Below are 20,452 nucleotides of genomic sequence, written 5' to 3' on the forward strand. Positions count from 1 at the left end.
AGGGCATACAGTATTTTCTTTGCTATATTAATCTTGACAAATCAAAATAAACAATAACACTGGTTTTGCTGGCTGGGTCCTGCTTTGTCAGACTGGCATGTTCTGCAGTAGTGCAGTGCAGAAATATGGAAAAAAGGCCTGGAGAAGAGTTTCCCAATTACAGCGACCCTCAGAAAGATTTTCTGCAGTTGTATGTGGATTTTGTTTGGCACAGACCACAGACAACATAAAACTCTTCAGCCATGGCAGCGTATTTCTGAGTCCTTTGCTCTTTTTGTTATTTTAACAAAGTGGACAGACTGTATAGAAATCACTAGTTGCATTGAGTTGAAAAGCCAGTGCTGACCTAAATAACAGAGGGCTTTGCCTTGTGATCTTCCAATACCAGGCATTAGAAAATCATTGTATCTGGCTCATAGTCTGTGTGCTTATATATTTGTGGAAGCCATATCTGTTGATGCTATACTTCTGTCTCAGCTCTCCATTTCTTTAAAAATATCAAACTGTAATTTATTTTAGTCCTGGGAGAAATTAATGTTTTGCTTTTCTTCCCTGCCTTGAGAAGAGTTTTGTGTCATGACCTCCAACTACTATTTTGTAATGAGTCTTGCTGTCCTATGCTGCAGTTTATGAGAAGAGCTCTGTCTGCATAATTTAAAAATAATCTCCTTAAAATCAATTATAGTGAACCTTGTGGGGTTAGAGAAACCTTTTTTTTTTGCCATTCCCTTGGAGTACAGTATTGTTCTGAGTGCCATGTCAGTGTGCGTAATTGACATGAGAGTAGCAAAGGCGCCCTGCCTTAAGCATAAAGGCGTCTTGTCCAGGATCAGTTTGTTGCCCTTAGAAAAAGCAGTGTGTGCTCACCATCTAGGTAGCCTAAAAGCTTTGTATCACACTGCAGGTGTTTGAAAGCAGTAAAGTTATTTACCAGACCCGTAGGACTCTGGTGTGCTTTATGAAGGTTTTCTGGGTAATAGCATTACCTTTAGCTGTGTCAATGGCTGGGGGTACCATTTTCCAATGGCTTTTTCCTGTTCTGCTGGATGAGGAAGATGAGACACTATCAAAAATTGTCATATTATCCCTCTTCCCTCTTTTTTCTAGAGTATCTAGCATCTTTCCCATTTAGTCTGCACCAGTTGCAGCTCTTTTGATACCAGGTGTTTTCTGTTGTACTGTACCTCTTTTGTGTCTTTGCTCTCTGTGGACCTTACGAAATTTTACAAATTCTGCTAATTACTGTAGCAGTCCTGCTAATACTAATAAACTTAGTGTTGCAAATAGCAATAATGTGATTTTTAATAGTAAATCTAACAGCAGTTTCCCACCAAGTAGTGTAGGGCTGTAGTTCGTACTAACAGCTACAGTGATCACAGTGTGATGGAGCTGCTGCTATTTAGTAGACAAATGTTTCATGATTGTTTTGGACAGAAAGAGGAAGAAAACTTTATTTGATAGAAGTCTCTCATGTTGACAACACACAACACCAGACTACTACAGTGCAATCACTGCAAAGCCGCATGTTTTGCAAACAAAATATGTTGCAGATTCTAATTATAAAAACAAAAATATGTTCTTTAATTTGACATCGAGAGAGAATTTCTCTTGCTCTTTTTCTAAGTCTTAAAACTGCCAGGAATCCTCTCTGGAATGTTAGTTACTCAGCGTGTGCAACTGTTACTGTAGATGTCAAAAATAAAATATTCATAAGTGTATTTGATATTGTATTCTGGCTCAAGATACATACCCATCCAACACTGCACTGTGATGTATATGTAAACTGGTCCTAGGAAAAACATTTGTTCATATTCAGGGTTGTTTTTGACAGTAAAGAGATTAAATCAAAACAAGCACCATTTGTTACTTAATTTGCCCATTTTCTTAAAGTTTGCTAAAAGTTTAAAAAAAATAAGTTAACGTAATGGAGCAATTGTGACAAAAGCCAACAAAATCAGGGAAGCAGACATCTGGAGGTTTCCCGTACTAAAATGGCAATTGAAGCAAAACATGTAATGCTTAGCACTGGGTTCCATGCAGTAAGACTACCTTGTCCTGCTCTTTAAAAATGTAAACATGAGCCTATGCGAAACCTCTGAAGGAAGGTGAGTCAGCATTTGGCTTGTGTCAAATGAACATGGAGGGCAGTGGAGGAAGGTATGTGGGGAAAAAAAATGCATTTTTCCTCTCTGCATCCACCTGTCTAACTACTGTGCTTATTTTTATCTACACTTTACATATTCTCTGGAGAGAACTCTTTCACAATTCACATGAAAAAAAGGAAGAAAAATTGTATACAACCTTAATTATTCTGTATAGAGAGCAAGTAGCTAGTAAATCTATGCGTGCCTAACATTGTATGTTAAAAGCTGTGTGTTCTTTATACCAGAAGCAAGGTGTAAGAAGGCGTTGCTCCTCTAATCCTTTTCAAGATCACAGGTTACCATTGCCTTCTCTTATATCAGAATGTGCCTTATGTTCCCTTTTCTCCTGTAGGACATCTTGGTGATTCCTTGGAAATATTTGAACCATCGTTTAGCAATTTGAAGGGAAAACCTTGAATAATTCACACAACAAATGATTAGGCAAGCACTTGTCTATCTAACTGAATTATTCTGCATGTTTGCTGAAGCAGTTAAGCAGCAGAACAGCATTTTCTTCTCTGGAGGCTTTACAGTGGTAGTATTGACCCACATAGTTATTGGGTTTCAGCCTTTTGTTGACACTGTTGTAAATGAAAGCAGTCTGGACAGGCACTGAGCAGCTGGGCTGGATAATTGTGAAGGATTCATGCTTGTTGCTGTTACCCTCAGTGTTTGTAGTGGGTTGTTTGCTTTGACTTTTGTTGAACTGTTGACAAAAGCATTAGATACAAATGGGAACAAATAAAGTGGTGAGATGCCAGGAGGGCTTGGCAGAAATGGTGGTTTTCATTCCAGCTTAAATGGGGAATGTCAGCACTTGTCTGGATGGGTAAAGGAAGGTGTATTCAGCATTTATGTGCTTTTTTCCTCCCCTTTTCTTTTTTTTCCTTACTGCTAAATATGTTTTGGCAAACAGGTGAATAAAAACAGAGCAGAGGCAATTTCACCATTGCCTTAACTCCTTGGCACTATGTGTTTGAAGCTCTCTGTGACTGTGGATGTCTTGCTGGGCAAATCCAGTTCCTGAAATGAAAGGATTAAGTATATAAAGGGAAGGGAAGATAAAAAAAAAGCAGAGAGAAGGACAGGGGTGTAGAAGGACTAGAGATGAGAAGAGAGAGGCTTAAATAGAACAGTATACACTAAGTAGTATAGCCAGCAAAATTGAAGTCATTTACTGGAACGCTTTTAATTTGGTTTAAACAAAATACTCTTTTGTATATTCAAATGGGGAGTAGCTCAGCTGTTGTGAAGCCAGAAAATTAATGGTATTTTTAGTGAAATAGCAAACGCATGTCAACAACATAGCTGTGGATGATAATGTTGGCATTTTATTCATGAGGAATTATCAATGCAGGTTACTGGACAACATAGTGTGACTGGAATGATTGAGCACAGGGGGGAAGCAACTGTCCTTCTGTAAGACAATTTCATTTTACATTTAGTCCTTCAGGAAGAGAAGAAGGAGACAGAAAGAAAGCATTTTAAAAAACATGTCTGAGATACCTATTCTTGTGGTTTCTGGGTCCCAGAGACTAAACTTTTTACCTCTGACTCATACTTTTCTTTCTGTTTGTCCTTCTTTTCAAATCTGTCTTGAGGGATGGCAGAGAATAGATGCAGAAAAATAGCATCCCATTAGGATATCTTTGCTTAAAAAGTAGTTTTGTCCCTGGAGAAGCTGCAAGTTTACTCCAGCCGTCTCCGGCACTTTAGTTTTGTGCCTGAGTATTTTTTGCTTGGCACCCTTAGTGCATCTAATGTGTTGTCAAATATGGTTTTGCTGGCTGGTTGTGAAGGAAGTTAGCGTATGATCTGGAAGATCTTGCCACTTGGCAGGAGAGATGCTTTGTGTTTGTTATTCTGGCTTTGTAGCAATCACCTTTAGGGTGTTGTGCAGATCAGCTGGAAAGTGGCAAATAAAGTTTGAGGGGTGAAAACACCACTGCAGTGAATGAAGAAGATGCTGTTCAGTGTTGCTGTCTGAAGGCATACAGAGGTATTCCTCCTGCTGTAACATGTGCACCTGCTGGTATCTGAGGTAGTCATTGGGTTTTGGGGTGCCAAAGTTGTGATACGCAGGTATTTTTTGTCACCTGTCTTCATGGATCTTTAAGTTGTCCTAAAATCAAACACCTCAGTAGCCAGGTAATTGTGGTAGTTATGGACATATTTTGGGTAATCATCTGTGAGTGTTTTCATTATTCCCCTTTGTTATGGTTGCCATATTGTTCCTGCTTTCATCACGTTAAGAAGGAAAGCAAAGAAGAGATCAGGAAGAAATTGCCTTTTACTGCTGTCAGGGCTAAAGTTTTTTGTAACATGCAGGATGTTTGTTGTATCAAACCATAGCCCTGTTGACATCAGCAAGAAGTGTTTTGCCCAGATGTTAATTACTGTGAGATCAGGCCTGAATTTTTATTAATCATACAAATATCTAAACAAAGGGTAGAAATACCAAGTTATTTCTGGCAAACATACTAGGGGTGGTGTTACTATGCATATCAGTTTGTGCATGATGAATCCCCAGTGCTTTTCTCTTTGGCAAATACACATAACAATTCTAAAGGGAGCTAAAGGTATTGTGATAGCAAATTTCAACCTTGATTGAAGGTAAAGTGAGTATGTTTTGAAATGCAGGGACTTAAAGCCCAATTAAAACAAATATATTCCATAATCGTGTTTGAACAGCACTTGCATCACCTAAAATGTGTAAGAATTCAGAAAAACTAACTTGTGAATGTTCTGCGTCATTGCCTTACTTTTTAGACAGGCTTGGATAGTTTTGTGTTTTCATGTGAAATGTACTTTTCCCTGTACTTAGTTACACTGAGTTAGCTCGTCAGGGTAATCTGCTTTGCCTGCAGATCTGTAAGAAGGGCCCTAAGTTTTGCTTTGTTTCAGAGAGCTGAGACCAGGAAACAGGAAAGTGCTTCTGGAATGAATTTGCATTGAGGTAACAGTAGTTTTGAGTGAAGCAAGGAGGGAGAGAACTGATGTACTATGTAGGCTGAGATTGAATTGGTCTTACTCAAGTCACAAAGTGATTATGCATTGTGGGGCAACGTTTTTTTGCACTGCCTGGTGTCTGATAGTGCACAACTGGAATTCCAAGCTGGCCAGTTAGGAATAAGAGTGGATATGGGAAAGAACATTTAGTAATAGGAAACAGTAAAATAAAAGAATAATGTACAGCAGATAGATGAAACCCTAAATTAATGGTGCGCATCCTTCAGCCACAGAAGTTTTTTACTGGCGGCTTGCCATGAACCAGTGGGCTGCACCTATTTGCATGTAATTTATATTGGATTTTAATCAGATAAGCACAGACCGTGATTGTTTTTCATACTTATGTAGTGCTTTAAGTGCCAACACTGCACAGAAAAAAGCAATAAAAGACACTGTACCTGGTGGGTTATAGTAAAAGAAGTGATGATGGAGTGATTGGCACTGCATTTCTGCAGAAAACAGGAAGGTTCATCTGACATCTGGCTGTCTTTGAGGTCTTACACCTTCTGAAGTACAGGTTTGAGTTTATTAGGCAGCTGCAGGCTTGGCTTTGTACACATCTTGAATACATAATGTTAATTTGAGAAAAAATAATTTCAAAGACAAACTTGCAGATAGCACATTTCCTGATTAATTCTGTTACCCATGGGTAATTCAAAAAACAACAGTGTTAACCACCAGCGGCGCAACAGAGTAACAATTTGTAACAATCGCAAAATGCCGGCTTTGCAACTGCTCGGCTCGGCACTCTGGCTGGCACTTCTGAGGTTGTAAATGTCGGAAAATTATTCACATATTAGCCGCTTCTGAGTATTAGCCGCATTTCCGATTTGGGAGGAAAATCTTAGTCAAAATGGTGTGGCTTGTATTCGTGAAATTACTGTACATGTATGCTTCTGGTTTGACCACTCAGTCCTCTTGAGCTACTTCCAGTTTCATTTGACTGTCTCTTCATGTTTTTGTAGAAGACAGGTTATGGTTGAATTTTCATCCTTCCTTCAGGCTTGATTACATTGCTTCTGTGTTTCTGTGGCTCCTTCCACACCATGTTGTTGGATACAGGACTGGAAGGGATACTGAGCAGGTCTGCAGAGATGCAAAACTGGGAGGACTGCCTCGAGGGGAGGGAGGTCCTGCAGAGAGACCCTGGCAAATCAGGGGTCTGGGCAATCACCAACCATGTGGAGTTCAACAGGGCAAAGTGCTGGATTCTGCACCAGGGACAGGCTGGGGAATGGGAGGCTGGTAAGTAGTGCTGTGGAAAGGGACCTGGGGGTCCTGGTCAGTAGCAAGCTGAACCTGAGCCAGCAGTGCCCTGGAGCCAGGAGGGCCAACCCTGTCCTGGGGGGCATCAGGCACAGCATCGCAGCTGGGCAAGGGAGGGGATTGTCCTGCTCTGCTCTGAGCTGGGACAGCCTCACCTCCAGTGCTGGGGACAGTTCTGGGCACTGCAATATAAGAAAGACTTTAAACTTGTAAAAGAGCATTTAAAGAAGGCCAGTGAGGATAGTGAATGACCTTGAGGGGAATGTGTATGAGGAGTGGCTGAGGTCACTCTGTCTGTTCAGCCTGGAAAAGAGGAGTCTGAGGACAGACCTCACTGCAGTTACAACTTCCTCGTGAGGGGAACAGGAGGGGCAGGCACCGATCTCTGCCCTGTGGTGATGACAGGACCTGGGGGAATGGCCTGAAGTTGTGACAGGGCAGGTTTATGTTGGCTGTTAGAAAGAGGTTCTTCTCCCAGTGGGTTGGGCTCCGGAACAGTTTCCCAGGAAAGTGACAACACCAGCCTGACAGAGCTCAGGAACCATTTGGACAGTGCTCTCAGGCACACGGTGTGACTCTTGAGGATGGTGCTGTGCAGGGCCAGGAGTTGGACCCGATGATCCTTGTGGGTGCCTTCCAACTCAGCTTATTCTGTGATATGTAGCAGAATCAGCAGAAGCCACAGCACTGTTGGGAGGGTCATGGCAAGGGGAGTTTGTGTTTGATTCTGTTGCTCACAGCTGTCACAGAGCATATATATAAAGTATGCCACAAAGCACAGTGCTGTAGCCCTGGGGTTAGTGTTAGCCCATCTTAGATGGAGCAGTGGTGACTGTAGACATCCCAGCACTGTGTCTGAACTGTTCCTCATTGTGTTACCTCCAGCCCAGGGCCACACAGGCAAGGCTCTGCCACTTTCTGTGCGTGGAGCAAGATTGTTCAGCCACAGATAAGGATTTTGGGCACTGTGCTCCACTGACTGTGTTAGCAATGTGCTCAGCAAGGGCTGCTGCACAGCTAGAGGACTCTTTCAGACTTCCTGCAAGGCTGCTGAGGGGGAGCAACCCTAGAGGTGGATGTGGGAATGTGATTTTTGTCAGTAGTGAAAGTACCCAGTGGGGAGAGCATACAGGCAGGAAGGAAGGATTTCCGTCTGTGGACTGGATGCAATTGCTTTGGATGCACTTGTATGTACTGTAAAAGAGTTTGTTAACGCTTTTTTACTGTAAGGGCTCCATCTGGTGCTCTAGGTGTCTTTAAATGAAAATTTGCATTTGCTGTCAGAACTAAAGGCTGTGCACAGTGAGCATTCTGGTGGTCTTATCCGTCACAACAAATAATGAATGCTTGTCTTGCACTCTTACCCTGGAATATAAAAGAGGCAAGGAAAGGCAGTGAAACAAAGGGGGACAGACTGAACAGGTTCAGAATCTGTCCCCATGTTAGCAGGAAACAACAGTGAAGACCCACTTTAAAATTCAAGCTTTTCTTTCTTAAAACAGGATTTAGCTCATTACTGAGAGTAAGCAAGGTAGCAGTGCAAGGATACTCTAGCAGCTCAGATGTTGGTCAGTAAACAGTGGTGTGACTTGCAACTCATCCTCTTAACTTCTGGCTAAGGACATGCTGGCAATGCTCTGTGTATGCAATGTAAAGCCCCACTCACTCTTCAAATTTGAAGATAATGTGTGCAGAGATCATCATTGTAGTCAAGCCTTGCATTAAGAAACACTTTGCTGGCTATTCTGACTAGTGCCTTGAAAAGAAATGATCTTGGCAAGCTGTTATGGAGAAGAAATGCACAGACAAACTGTTGTAATTTGAGATTTAATAACTTCCCAACAGAGAAGCCCATTTATGTCATCCTGTGCATTCATCCTAGCTCCCTTTTAGCCTTCTCACCTGGATCAGTCTTTGCAACTAAATTCATTTCTGACTGTGCATAAGATCAAGCTGCCTATTTAGGTGTCCTTTAAAGTGTGGGTGTTGGTTTTCACTGTACTCCAAAGCAAGTAAAAAAATGCTTGTCTGGACTGTTTCACCCAGTCAATGAGTAGTGCCTAGAGGAAATTACATGTATTGAAGGAGCCTGTGGAGGTTTTCCCTTAACCCTGTAATTCCAGCTTTTACAGTGCTTCTTGTGCCTTTGATCTCTACACTCTTAATTGGCTCACAGGGAGATTATTTACAGTCAACAAGAAAAGTACCTTGAACTTGTCATTTTAATAAACTTGTTACTTGCCAGCTTCTCTAGAGGCATTCCACATGGAAATAAACGTCTTTCATTTTGTTTTATAAATAAATTTTAAAAATTTATTTCCTGGAGCCTTGATGAAATATCAGGTCTTTGCAGATCTAAACCTACACCATAGATATTGCTTGGAAACATGCTTGGTGTTCTTTAGCATACTTAATTCTAGATTAGAGAACATAAGACTTTTTTTTAGTCCACTGTTTCTACCATCTCATTTCTAAACCATTCAAAATAAAGAGCCTGAGCATGTATGGTATTTAAAAAATCTTTCACATGAGGTTTTTAAAACAGATCAATTTCAGCATTAGAGTGTTAGTAATTCAGCAAAGGAAAATTAAATTCAGGATTGTGTAGCTGTAATAATAATGTGTTATATCAGTCTTCCTTGAAAATGATTGTAACAGTGGCATTGAACCTAGTGAATTACATAATTCAGGAGCATTTGCCAGAATGCTGTTTTAGGGATATTACTGTAGTCTTCCCTTAAAAGCAAGTGGAAAGATGGATAGTATGATGAAATACTTAAATGAGAGACAAGAGTCTTCAGAAATTACCTAAAATAACTAATTTGAATAGAATAGAAGTCATGTGTGTACATGCCAAGTTAATCACATTTAACTACTTGGCAGAGTGCAGGAAGAGTACAAGAGGGAGATTTTTGCTTTTTCTTTTCTCTAACCTGAATTAAAAATGTATTGGCTACTCATTGCTAACATCAAAACATTTCCAGCTAGCCTGAAGTCAGTATTTGATTGTGCTTTTAACATTTAAAACATTAACAGTGTGACCTATCTAATATAAATAATGGAAGGCTCAGAGAAGTAAAAGCTACTGCTGCTTCTCTTGGCAAAGCTCTATGATGTTCATGAGTTGTAATGCATCTAAAAATCTGGCAGAAAGGACCATGTGTTTTATTTTTTCAGTCTTCAAAAGTAGGTGTTATGCTTAGGATAGGCTATTATATACTGATGTAACTGCTTTAAGGCTGACTGCAGAATCTGTGTTCCCACCACTCCATCCACTCCACTTAGCAGAGCCCTTGATTTGAAGAGTGAAACTAAGGACCATTATTTTTGCAGCAGGCTGAAGTCCAGATTCAGAGTAGTGCACAGTAGGCATCTGAAGTTCAGCACATATGTACATTTCTCTGATTTCTTTTTCTGCTTTGTGACTTTCATAAGATCAAAGTGTGTGCCTCAAATCTGGCATCTGCTCAAGTGCTTTCCTGAATAGGAAATGGGGACAATTTCCTGAACAAGGATCTTGGGAGCAAGAGTAAGTGAGGGAAGATGAAGTGAGGCAGGTGTAATGGGCTAGGATAATATTTGGGCAGAGAGGAGAATAGTAGCATCAAATATTTTTTTATGGAAGATACTTTTAATGGATGGTTGAGAGAATGCTTTGTTTCAGAATCAGCATGACCTGGAATCTGCAAACATTTAATAGCATTCAGTTATGTTTTATTCACCCACCCAGTCAAGGGTTTGGTTGGATAATGAAATTCTGTTTTTAGTGGACACTTATCAGTAGCTGTGGCTTCCTAAATTATGTAAGGTACTAAAAAGGCAGAAAATAAATCAAGTCTTCAGAAGCCACAAAAAATCCAATGGAGAAGAGAGGACCAAATTGCTGGTCTCTTGCTTAATACCTGAGAATGTGAATGTGTTTCTGCTGACAAAAGCAGTCAGGATGTGGAATGAGTGTTTCTATTGAATTTTAGGGGGCTTTTTGTAATCATGGTAGCATTTTGAAGGCTGCTTTTTTTCCCCATCACTTTTCTGCGGATCAAGTCAGGAACAAATAGGATTAAAAATAGGGATAAGAGAGATAACTAGTCAGAACATGTAGAGAGAGATCATCAGCTCTATTCACAAATTAATCAGTTAAAACAATAATTTACTTTGTCTTCTTATCATCTCCTAGGTCATCTCTGCAGCAAAACAACTATAAAATCCTTTAGAGACAAACAAGCAGAAGGGAAGAAAATGAAAGTATTTTTTCCTGGAGGGTTGATACATATGGATAGATTGGAAAGGAACAGAAATACGAAAACTCGAAACTGCTGCTTTTGCCATGAATGTAGCCATTTGTTAGATATAACCAAAACTGAAAATAGGATACTGGGGCACAATACCTGATGGAGGGAAGCTAAATTGAGTATCTTGTGGGACCGTCTTCAGATGTGATCTCTGTGGTTTTAAAGCAGCAAAAAAAGAGGCTCATTAGCACTGGGTTAGATCCTTGTGTTCAAAATGGAGAATAGATAGGAAATATAAATCCCAGGAGAAAGTTGTTAGGACCTGTCACATGAAAACTGAATCCACATAAATATCTCTGGAGAAGGCAACACTTAAAGCCTGATCATTGCTGCTTGAACATGGAAAATCTAGGGGTTGTATACGTGTGTATTTTTTACCTCCTAACTTTGGTTGCCAGTACTGAAGGGATTTTTATAACCCTTGTGCCTTGAGACGCTGCAGGAAAATGTTTGCATTCATCTTGGCTCTATGCCTTACAGTCCATTTTAATCACTTTGCAAAGTGGAAGGATAACAGTTCTACTACAGTGCTTGGTCTGAAAAGAGGACTCTGAGCGAAACCCAGTTATTCTTCAGAGGGATTTCCTGATTCTTGCAGGAACAGAGTGTAAAGCATACTGACACAAACCTTTAATGGCTATCATAAAACATTCCCTCTGTAGTGTTTTTTTAGAATTCTGAAAACTTACCAAGTATCCTTGTGTATTCTGTTTAAATGCAGTTGCTGTGAAAACAAAATTAGTGTTGATATCCTGGAGATATGTTGGATGTTGAGAATTTTTATGCATGTCCATCATTGGCTTTTAAAGAACACTCATGGTCTGCGGCTGCTTTTCCTTGCCTTATAACATCTCAGTGACTCAAAACCTGTAATGCAGGCTGGTGGCTATTCTTCTCTCTCTTTCATGGTGGTGAGCCCACAATTAAATTGCTGTATTGAATGTTCCAGCTAGTTGAGCTTTTTCTCCTACTCTGTGATTACATGCCTTCCCTTGCTCTTTCTCCGTAGTTAACTGCCCATACTCTCTGTTCTCTGTTTGTGTTTCTGTTTTGTTGGAACTGCTCAAATTATTTCAGATCTCTGCTGAAGGAAATAGCATGAAACATCAGTAACTGGAACCCCAAATAAATACTTGAGAGAGGAGTATATAGTTTCATATTTCCTTAGCACTGCTCAGTTTCTCAAGTTTCCAAAGATATTTACCCTCAATTCTTCTGAATTTCTGTGAATTTCTGTAACTTGATGACCTTTGACCCTTCCCTTTAAGTGACTCTGATTTTGGCTGAAGTAACATTTAGAGACTTGCTTTGATGACCAGTATGCAGGTGTGTCTTGGATTTTCACTTACTTTCTAAAATGCCAGCAGGATATTTTTCTCAGGTAGCATCTCCAGGCTTGTGATGTTGGAATGTTTCTCCTTTCTGGGATCATTAGGATTGATATTCCTTTGCAACCTGCTTATGCCCTGGGGCTCATCTACTCTATTGTCTGTACCAGTTGCAATTTGTGCCTTAACGTCTTGCAAATCTTTTCCTTCCATCCAAATCACCTACTCTGTTGTGTTCTGAAGCATGTATTCTTATTTCGGGGTCTGGTCAAGGGAGGAAATAGAATCACAGGGTGTTGAACGGAGAGAATGGATCAAGTGAATTGCTCTATGGATTGAGTGGGGGAGGATGTTTGACAGTGCCCAGATTGTCTTACTGTCAATTAAATTCAATGTTAGCAAGTAGCAAAATGTGGGTGAGAGCATACTTCCTAGTAAATGTAGTTTGTGAATTTTGAGGCTTCTACAAACCTATCAGAAATGTTTAACTCTTTTTCTTGCCATCTACTTCTTTTTATTTTGTTCCCTGCTGAAACCAGGTCCTGCGTTCAAACTGTTCTGCTTACCAAAAGGTGCTTGTTACTCTTGGCACATTTGATTTCACTGTCTTCATGTGTCTGTGCTAGGATAAACTTTAACCCAAACCTGGCCTTCCTTTTTTCACTTTCATCTGTGTTCTTCTGCTGCTCCACTGTGTGTCCTAAAGCTGCATTAGTTCTCCCCATACTTCTTGACCCTCACAGTATCAAGCAGTGATTATGCCTTATGTGTTTTATGTTCTCCAGGCAATGATTAGGGGAGAAGCTGTATTTTAAAGGATTTGTTGCAAAAATCCATCTGCAAAAGACAGCCAGCAGACCTCACCATTGCTTTAAACATCTACTTTTCTTGTCACCGACATGAACCTGTACACCAGGAGGGGCCAGAGAAGCATCATCACACACTGATAGTATTATACATCAAAGTTGCTGGGTATCTTCAACTGTTGCTGTGTGGGCCTCTCAGCTTTTCCAGCAAATTGATAAGTATATGTTGAATACAACTGGAATTAATGTGTGCAACCATAGTAGTTTATTGCTTCATTTTATCACCCATTTCATAGCATCTAGACTTTGATGCTTTTAATTAGCTCAGATAAATACTCCAATGATACCACCAATGGTAAGAGGATAATGTAATTGTAAACAGTTACATAGGCATTTTTAATGAAGTTACACACACACCCCTATACATAATATACACATATATCTCTTATTTCTCTTGACATAACACTTAAGAGAATACTTGGATTTTGAAGACTGCTGACGCTGCGTGTTCTCTTTATTCTGGATATTTGAGGGCCTTCTCATTGCTTTTGCAGACAACACTGCACATCTAGACTTTGATGGTTTTTTATGGCACTCTTATCCTCTAATTAACTTCATTAATTTTGCAATTAGTGAAGTTAATTAGTGGTTAAAAATGCTATATAAAACTTCAAAGTTTGCATTTTAATCATAGTTTGTATTAAAATTAATTATCACATGCTTGATTACAAAACTCAGTGCACTTAACTCAGATTGGGTCATGTGATGTTATAATTGGATTTGTTCTGTATCTTTCCTAGCTAGTTGGTTGCATTTTTCACTGACAATTACTGAAGCTTTTTCTGGTGTCTGAAAATGCAACCATAGGGAAAAGGCAGTAAATAACACATCAACAAAAAAATTGATCATGGTGTGGATGAGTGGAAGTTAGGTTTTAGTTTGGGCGAGATGAGAAAGATTGGAAAAAAAGGACATGACAATGTTGAAGAAGTCCACCATGACCAGTGAGTGATACATCTGGAATTGACTGCTAGCCTCCTCTGATGAACCATTTTGGAAGAGCTGTGGTCCAGGTTGTACTGCCTGACTGATCAGCCTGATCATGACCCACTATGTAGACCACAAGGTAAGGCTATGGTAAAGAAGATCTGCTTGCCTAAGGGCTGCAGAGAGTGTGCTTAAAAATTAAAGCAAAGAGGATAAAGTCCGTGTCCATCCATGCAGATGCTGTGATGTAATAATAACAATAATAATAATAATATTAATACCAGCAACAAAAGGGCTGTATAAGTGTTGGTGACTTCAGGAAGCAGAATCGCTTTGCAAATACTCTGTTATGGTATCTGTAGATGAACCCACAGCATTTCACACGATCATCCTGAGTTTAATCAAAGTAATGTATCTGTGCATATAGAGGTATGTAAAAGAGTTCATTTTTTAAACAGGTAGATCGGTTAGCTTAGAACCCTTAGGCTTGCTTGATGGGACCCCTTGGCTGCAGTCCTCCCTGAGCACATGTTCTCTGTATTTGCACTGCCTTTTTTTCTTCTGCCCTGGCCTCTCACCTATCTGGGAGGACACCTCCCACCTCATTCCAGAACAGTCTTCATCTCACACTTAGGGTGTCAGAAGTCTTAACCCTTTTTTTTTCTCTTTTCCCACTTCTGATTTGTGCTTACAATATTAGGCAGTCTAGTGCTCCAAACCCAAACCTAGGGCAGTGCCTGAGTCCAAGCTCCAGTGCTGGTCTTTCCATCTATAACATTGGCATCAGCCTACGAAGCAGCATTACTGCCTGGTCGTTTCCCTGCGATGCATATTGTATCCATTTTTATACTTTCTTTTATACTTTCAACAGTCTTTATAACAGCAATAATGTCATTCAGATAATTATGCTGTAATTGACCTTAGCGTTGAGCATCCTTGGCTTTTACTGCAGTTTGCTTAATACTTCAGTATGGTTAATTATCTTGTAATTCCCACTTTGTTTGAGAATTATTGTTTTAATTATTCCACTCCAAATACATCATTTTGGCATAGTAGTAAGGGGACATGGGGGAATGGTCATACTCGTGAATGCTTTAAAGAATTACCAGCTTTAACATGTAGGAAGGCTTTCATCTTGTCATCTCTAGTCATTACTTTTATAACACTGATTTCATTTAATTATCACTTGGTATACTCAGGCCAGGTCTTATCTGGAGAAGTCAGCATATGGGGAGTTGGGGCTTGCAGCTGGATGGCTGTACAGTTTGATTTATGATTTCCACACTGATTTCTGCCACATTACAGTGTGAGCTATCTGTGTTGATGCAGCCAAATTCCAGTGGAAGGTAGAGGTAAAACTGATTGTTTTTCCCCTAGCAATTTGAGCTATTAATTATCTCAAGTAGACAGTGGGTATACTGGTGAGAATTTTATGGCTGCATAGGAAGCTTGCGTGGCTCCCTTGATGCTGATTTAATTTGCACGTGTATGGCACTGATACTCCACCAGGATCAGGGCCCTGATGGTGTTGGAGAGAAAACAGCATGGTCCTTCTGGTGGGAGACCATTTCAGTTAGCACTGTGCTCAGCACTGGCCAAAAAAGAGACTCAATCATAGCATGCTGTGCTCTATAGCCTAGTGCAAAAAATACTGAGTCCAGCACTAGAAAGGCACTGTTCCACTTCTTAAGTAAATTGGCAATGTGCTTGGCCCTTCTGTAAATATGTATGTTCATTGTTTTTTGTCAGCATTTTGTGGTGTGTTTGCCATGAATAAAAATGTTCTATCAAAGCAGAAAATGAAAAACTGGTACATTTTGCTCAAATACAAACTAAGTGTAACGTACTTTCACCAAAGAGTACTTTTTCCCATGTCTGATATAATTATTACATGTGAGCAAACTCAGCATTGTTCAGTAGGAAAATGCTACTCTTCTAGTAGATTAACGCATTTTATTGGAGAAAAACAGCAGTGTAAAAAAGACTTCATTTCTCTATAAATTTTAATAGTTACTGAAACAAGGACTCTGGCCCATTAAGTTACAGCCTGCCAAGTCATAGTGCTGAATCACTTCATTTCTCTAAGTAACTATGCTATTCAGCTTCTTAAAGGCAGCTGTTAGGAGAGCACTGATGTTTTAATCAAGGAACAGGGCAGAGTCTGTCATCTGAACAGTGTATTTTAATGGGGTTTTCTTTCACAGTCTGCAAATCTAAGGACCTCTCTTGGAGTTTGTGGGCTTGCATACTCAGTAACCTGGGTGTGGATGGGTAAAGGATTATTTGCAGGAATCTGATGCCAGTGGAAGCTGTGAGGATGTTGTTACATCCTTGTTTTTCTCAATGAGGGTAGATCCTTATCAGAGCTTACAGACTGAAATGCTGTTACAAACAACAGAGGGAACTCAGTATGAGTAATACTGTTGTCTCTCACACAGTGAACATAGTAGGCACTAGGTCCATAGGGAGATCTAGACCATAGCTCATTGTCTGTGTATGTGACATATCTTTATTACTTAGCGTAAGGGATAAATTTAGATCTGCCCGCAAAAGTACCAGAGTTCCATCCCAAGAAGTTGCTGATCTTTACGTGGCAGGTGCATTATATGCTGAAGGGAAAGGAGGGCAGTTTGGGGATATTGGTAGGCTGGCTCTGTGCCAGGAAAGGGGTGTGACTGTTAAAAGTGGGAGTGTTTAGTTTTGTTCTGTAGTAATTGACCCGTGAAGCAAAATTATGTCCTAGTACACTAGTATGTCCTAGTACACTGGCCTAATTTCAGATTGGGAAATGAGGTTCTGCCTGCTGTCAGTAGGTGAGTTGTCTCCATTTTCTTTTGCTAACATCAGGTGAGAATGCTGCAAGAGGATCTTTTCATATTGGTATAAGGTCAGATCCATCAAGCAATAAAACCATTGAGCAGTGTGCATTGCCCCAATGCCCAATGTGGTGCTCATCCTTTAATGTGCTAGTGATAATTAGCTATTTTATCTTTCTAGTAGGGACTTTCAATTTATTACTTTATTAAGTAGTGAAGCCAAAGATTAAAATGGTATCTACAGCACATAGCTAACCAGATTGTGAAAAATTGAACTGTATGGTTTCAAATTTTTGAAAATAAATATTCCTATTTAAGTAAGTGCAGTAGTTTAATTCTTTAGACACCACTTTAATTTGTAGTTTATTGGTGATTATTTTTCTTTGTTTTAAAGCAAATTGCTTTCTGTAGGGTGAAGTTGAGAAATAATGAATTGAATTCACATTACAATCTAGTGCCTTCCAAATTGTAAATGAATATAAATGTAATAGGAGCATTGTATAAAAACCTTGTGCGAAAGGCTATGCTATATCATTGCAGAAACAAATAAATTTTTCAAGTCATCAGTTCATTTAATGTTGTGTTTCTACTTGGCCTTTATTTTAAGGTCTTCTGTACCCTGGAATTGCTGTCTCCAAATGTCTTAACATGTGTTGTGGCTTCAGAGCAAAAAAAACTTTGTTAGTTTGTGTTATTTGCTATAATCATTCATTAATGATCTACTTTAAACTAAATTAGTATTTTAAGATGTATTTGCACAGTATGGGAAAGGCACAAACTGTGCCTTCAACACTAGCTTTATTCTAAAATTTTTATTTCCACTCAGTGTTCTTAGAGGGTAATTAACAATTACCAGTCAAAAATACAGAAGATTTTTGCAAATTCTACCACTCATTAATCTGAGCTGCTGTTCTCAAGAACTGGAAATATCAACAAGGAAAAGAAGAAATTCTGTAATAGTGATGGAACAGAAGTTATTAAATGTAAATGCTAATTTCTTGATTTGTATTCTGAAAACCCCAAAACCAGATTACTGTGTTGTACAGTTTTATGTGGAACAACAACTGTCCATCATGCATAGAGGAAACAACCCCAAACAAGTGTTTCTGGATGAATGGTAGGATCTAAAATCCATCTGCCAGGAATTCTTTGATTGTTCCTCACCACCTCAGAAATAAAGGAGAACAGAGATGGAAACAGTCAGCAGAATTTCAACTGACAATTATTTTCATCTCCATTGCTGTCATTTCCAATTCTGCAAAAAACCTGAACACATCCTTACTTATGTATGTTCAACCACTGACTTCAGAATGAGATAAAGTTTAGTGCATACTTAAATGCTTTCTTGAACTGGGGCCAAAAGCTGCTGCTGCTGCTCCTAAAATCAGTCCCAGAGGGAGTGTTGCATCTTTCATTGCTTCCTTTTTTGTATACGAAGATACAGGCTCCACAAAGCTTTGAAAATATTGTAGAATTTGATAAATGTTGCCTACCTTGTTTAACGGAGTAGAGTGGAGTTGTTGGATGATAGTGCATAAAGTACATGTTATCTTCCTTTCTCTCCTGTCCATATGTATGCTCTTTAGCAATCATTACTAGGTGAGAACTGTAGAATAGCAAGAGAATCACTGAACCAGTCTGTGTTTTGTTTCTGTCTGCTGCAGGCAGAGCCTGTAATTGTAAAAGGCAGCAAAATAAAATGAGTTTAGGTGTTCGCTCCTGTTCTTGCCTGCTTCAAAACTGTTCAGAAGCTTGCTTATTTCTTTGGTAGAAATCTTCATTCAAATGTTTGCTGAAGCGTGACTTGCCTTGAACCTCTTTGTTCTTTTTGGTTTACACAGGCAAACACACACACATGTGCAAATACACACCCCTCTTTTGGGACTACTGACTTAACCCTGCATATTTGTAGAGGAAACAAACCAAAACAAGACCAGTGCACAGTATTCATAAAATTCATCCCATTGGCAGTGCAGATAGCCACTATGACCTGTCAGTTGATCACCTGTTTCTGTCGCTTGTAACACGTAGTGCAGTTTTTGATACGAGGCACTTGCTGGGTCGCTGTCTCTGGTTAAAACCCAACCTGTGCTCTTGTTCTGTGAGAACAGCTCTGGATCGTACTGTCAGTGTAACATGTATTGAACAGTAGTGACAAATGAACCACTGTTAAGAATGAGGGCCTGAAGATGCTTTCTCCTCTTTTTGGACTGCAGAGCTCTTCTGTATCTCCCTCAGCCAGTTTCAGAACAGCAGAAAAGCACAGAAATTCAACAGATTATTCTTCAGATAGTAAAAAACAGAAAACAGAAGAGAAGGAAATAGCAACTCGTTATGTGAGTAGATTGTCTACATTATGCATTGTTGAACTTCAGTGTTCCTCTGTAATGTCACCTGATTTTTACTGCATAACTAATTTTAAAATGAGGGCCAAATTTTAACTATTTTTTGCTGCCTACCTCTAGTGTCTCTGCTAATTAAACGTTTTGGTGCATATGATTTTAACAATATAAATATATTTTTAACGATATAAATACAAAGCACCTGGAAGTTGTGTGACAATAGTGCTGAGCTTTAGTTAGACTGGGACTTGTTATCGAAGTCAGTCTTGACTCCACTTCATAGTGCAGTGCCACTTTGAATGAAGATTTTCATCCCTTGTTCTCCACCAGTGTGAAAACTGGTTATAGTTGTGGCAACCTGTTAAGCAGAAGACCCATAGGTGACTGAAAAACTTTAATTGTGTTATCGTATAAAGTTTGGTAAAAGTGAATGGTACACTGCAGATTTGTGAACTGCTGCCCTCTGTTTTCGTAGTTATTAAGAGACATTGGGATATTAAATAAATTTTTTTTAACACATTGTGATTTGTCATTGCAGGACAGCGATGGTGAAAAGAGTGATGACAACTTGGTAGTTGATGTTTCCAATGAGGTATACACAATGGTGTTTTTTCTACCTTGCAGAAATGGTGGTGAGGATATCTTCAGTGGATTCTGTGCATATTGGTTTTATGAATATGATTATGGCATTTGCCTTCATAAAGGAACTAGAAATGCCTGAGGGAATTTGGTAGTATCCTCTTTCTTTAGAATAAAAATCAGATCTGAAACACTTACTTCTATAAAGTACTTCTTGTTTCCCCTTTGAACAAAAGGTTCTCTCAAGATATTTGAAGCCAGCCCAGCACAACAGAGGGGGTGCAGCTTGTAAGAGTGTCTGTCTTTTCTTTTGCTTTGGCCATGACTTCATGTGTGAACCTTTTCAGGTCTGCCAAATGCATTAAATCTTTTTAATCTATCACTTGAAAAAAGATAATTACTTGCCTATTTCAATACCCATAGATTTTTGGCGTTATTTTTCAAGGTTTAATGGCATCAAATTTTAAGAGTTCTTAAAAAAAAATCCTCCTTCATTATCTGTCTCAATTTTACAATTGTATCAGCTAAATCAATTGAGAATGGAAGGAATGTGTCACTTGCTATGATAGATTTTAATTCCAGTTTGAGGACTGCTCAGGAAAAGACCTAGTGGCAAGTATGAAATTTTTGTGCTAACCCATATTCTTGATATTTAGGATCCTTCTTCTCCCCGTGGGAGCCCTGCACACTCTCCACGGGAAAATGGCTTGGACAAGACTCGACTGCTGAAAAAAGATGCACCAATTAGTCCGGCATCTATTGCATCCTCTAGTAGTACTCCTTCCTCCAAATCCAAAGAACTTAGCCTTGTAAGTGCTACAAAATGCTTCTGACCCCTCATCATAGGCTGAAATATATGCTTACTGGATTTCTGTTTGGAGAT

At 39.4% G+C, this 20,452-nt stretch overlaps 1 protein-coding gene across 4 annotated transcripts in view; it reads left to right on the forward strand.

The window, feature by feature from the left end:
- TLE4 (TLE family member 4, transcriptional corepressor) overlaps nucleotides 1–20,452 on the forward strand; it is a 97,516-nt gene that overhangs the window by 64,712 nt on the left and 12,352 nt on the right. For all 4 annotated transcript variants that reach the window (XM_033085592.2, XM_033085594.2, XM_033085593.2 and 1 more), the window contains 3 exons: nucleotides 18,865–18,984; nucleotides 19,529–19,582; nucleotides 20,226–20,378. In XM_033085592.2, the coding sequence (XP_032941483.1) occupies nucleotides 18,865–18,984; nucleotides 19,529–19,582; nucleotides 20,226–20,378 (327 nt within the window). The remainder of the gene's footprint in view (nucleotides 1–18,864; nucleotides 18,985–19,528; nucleotides 19,583–20,225; nucleotides 20,379–20,452) is intronic.

Source organism: Catharus ustulatus, chromosome Z, assembly GCF_009819885.2.
Source record: "Catharus ustulatus isolate bCatUst1 chromosome Z, bCatUst1.pri.v2, whole genome shotgun sequence".
NCBI lineage: Eukaryota > Metazoa > Chordata > Aves > Passeriformes > Turdidae > Catharus > Catharus ustulatus.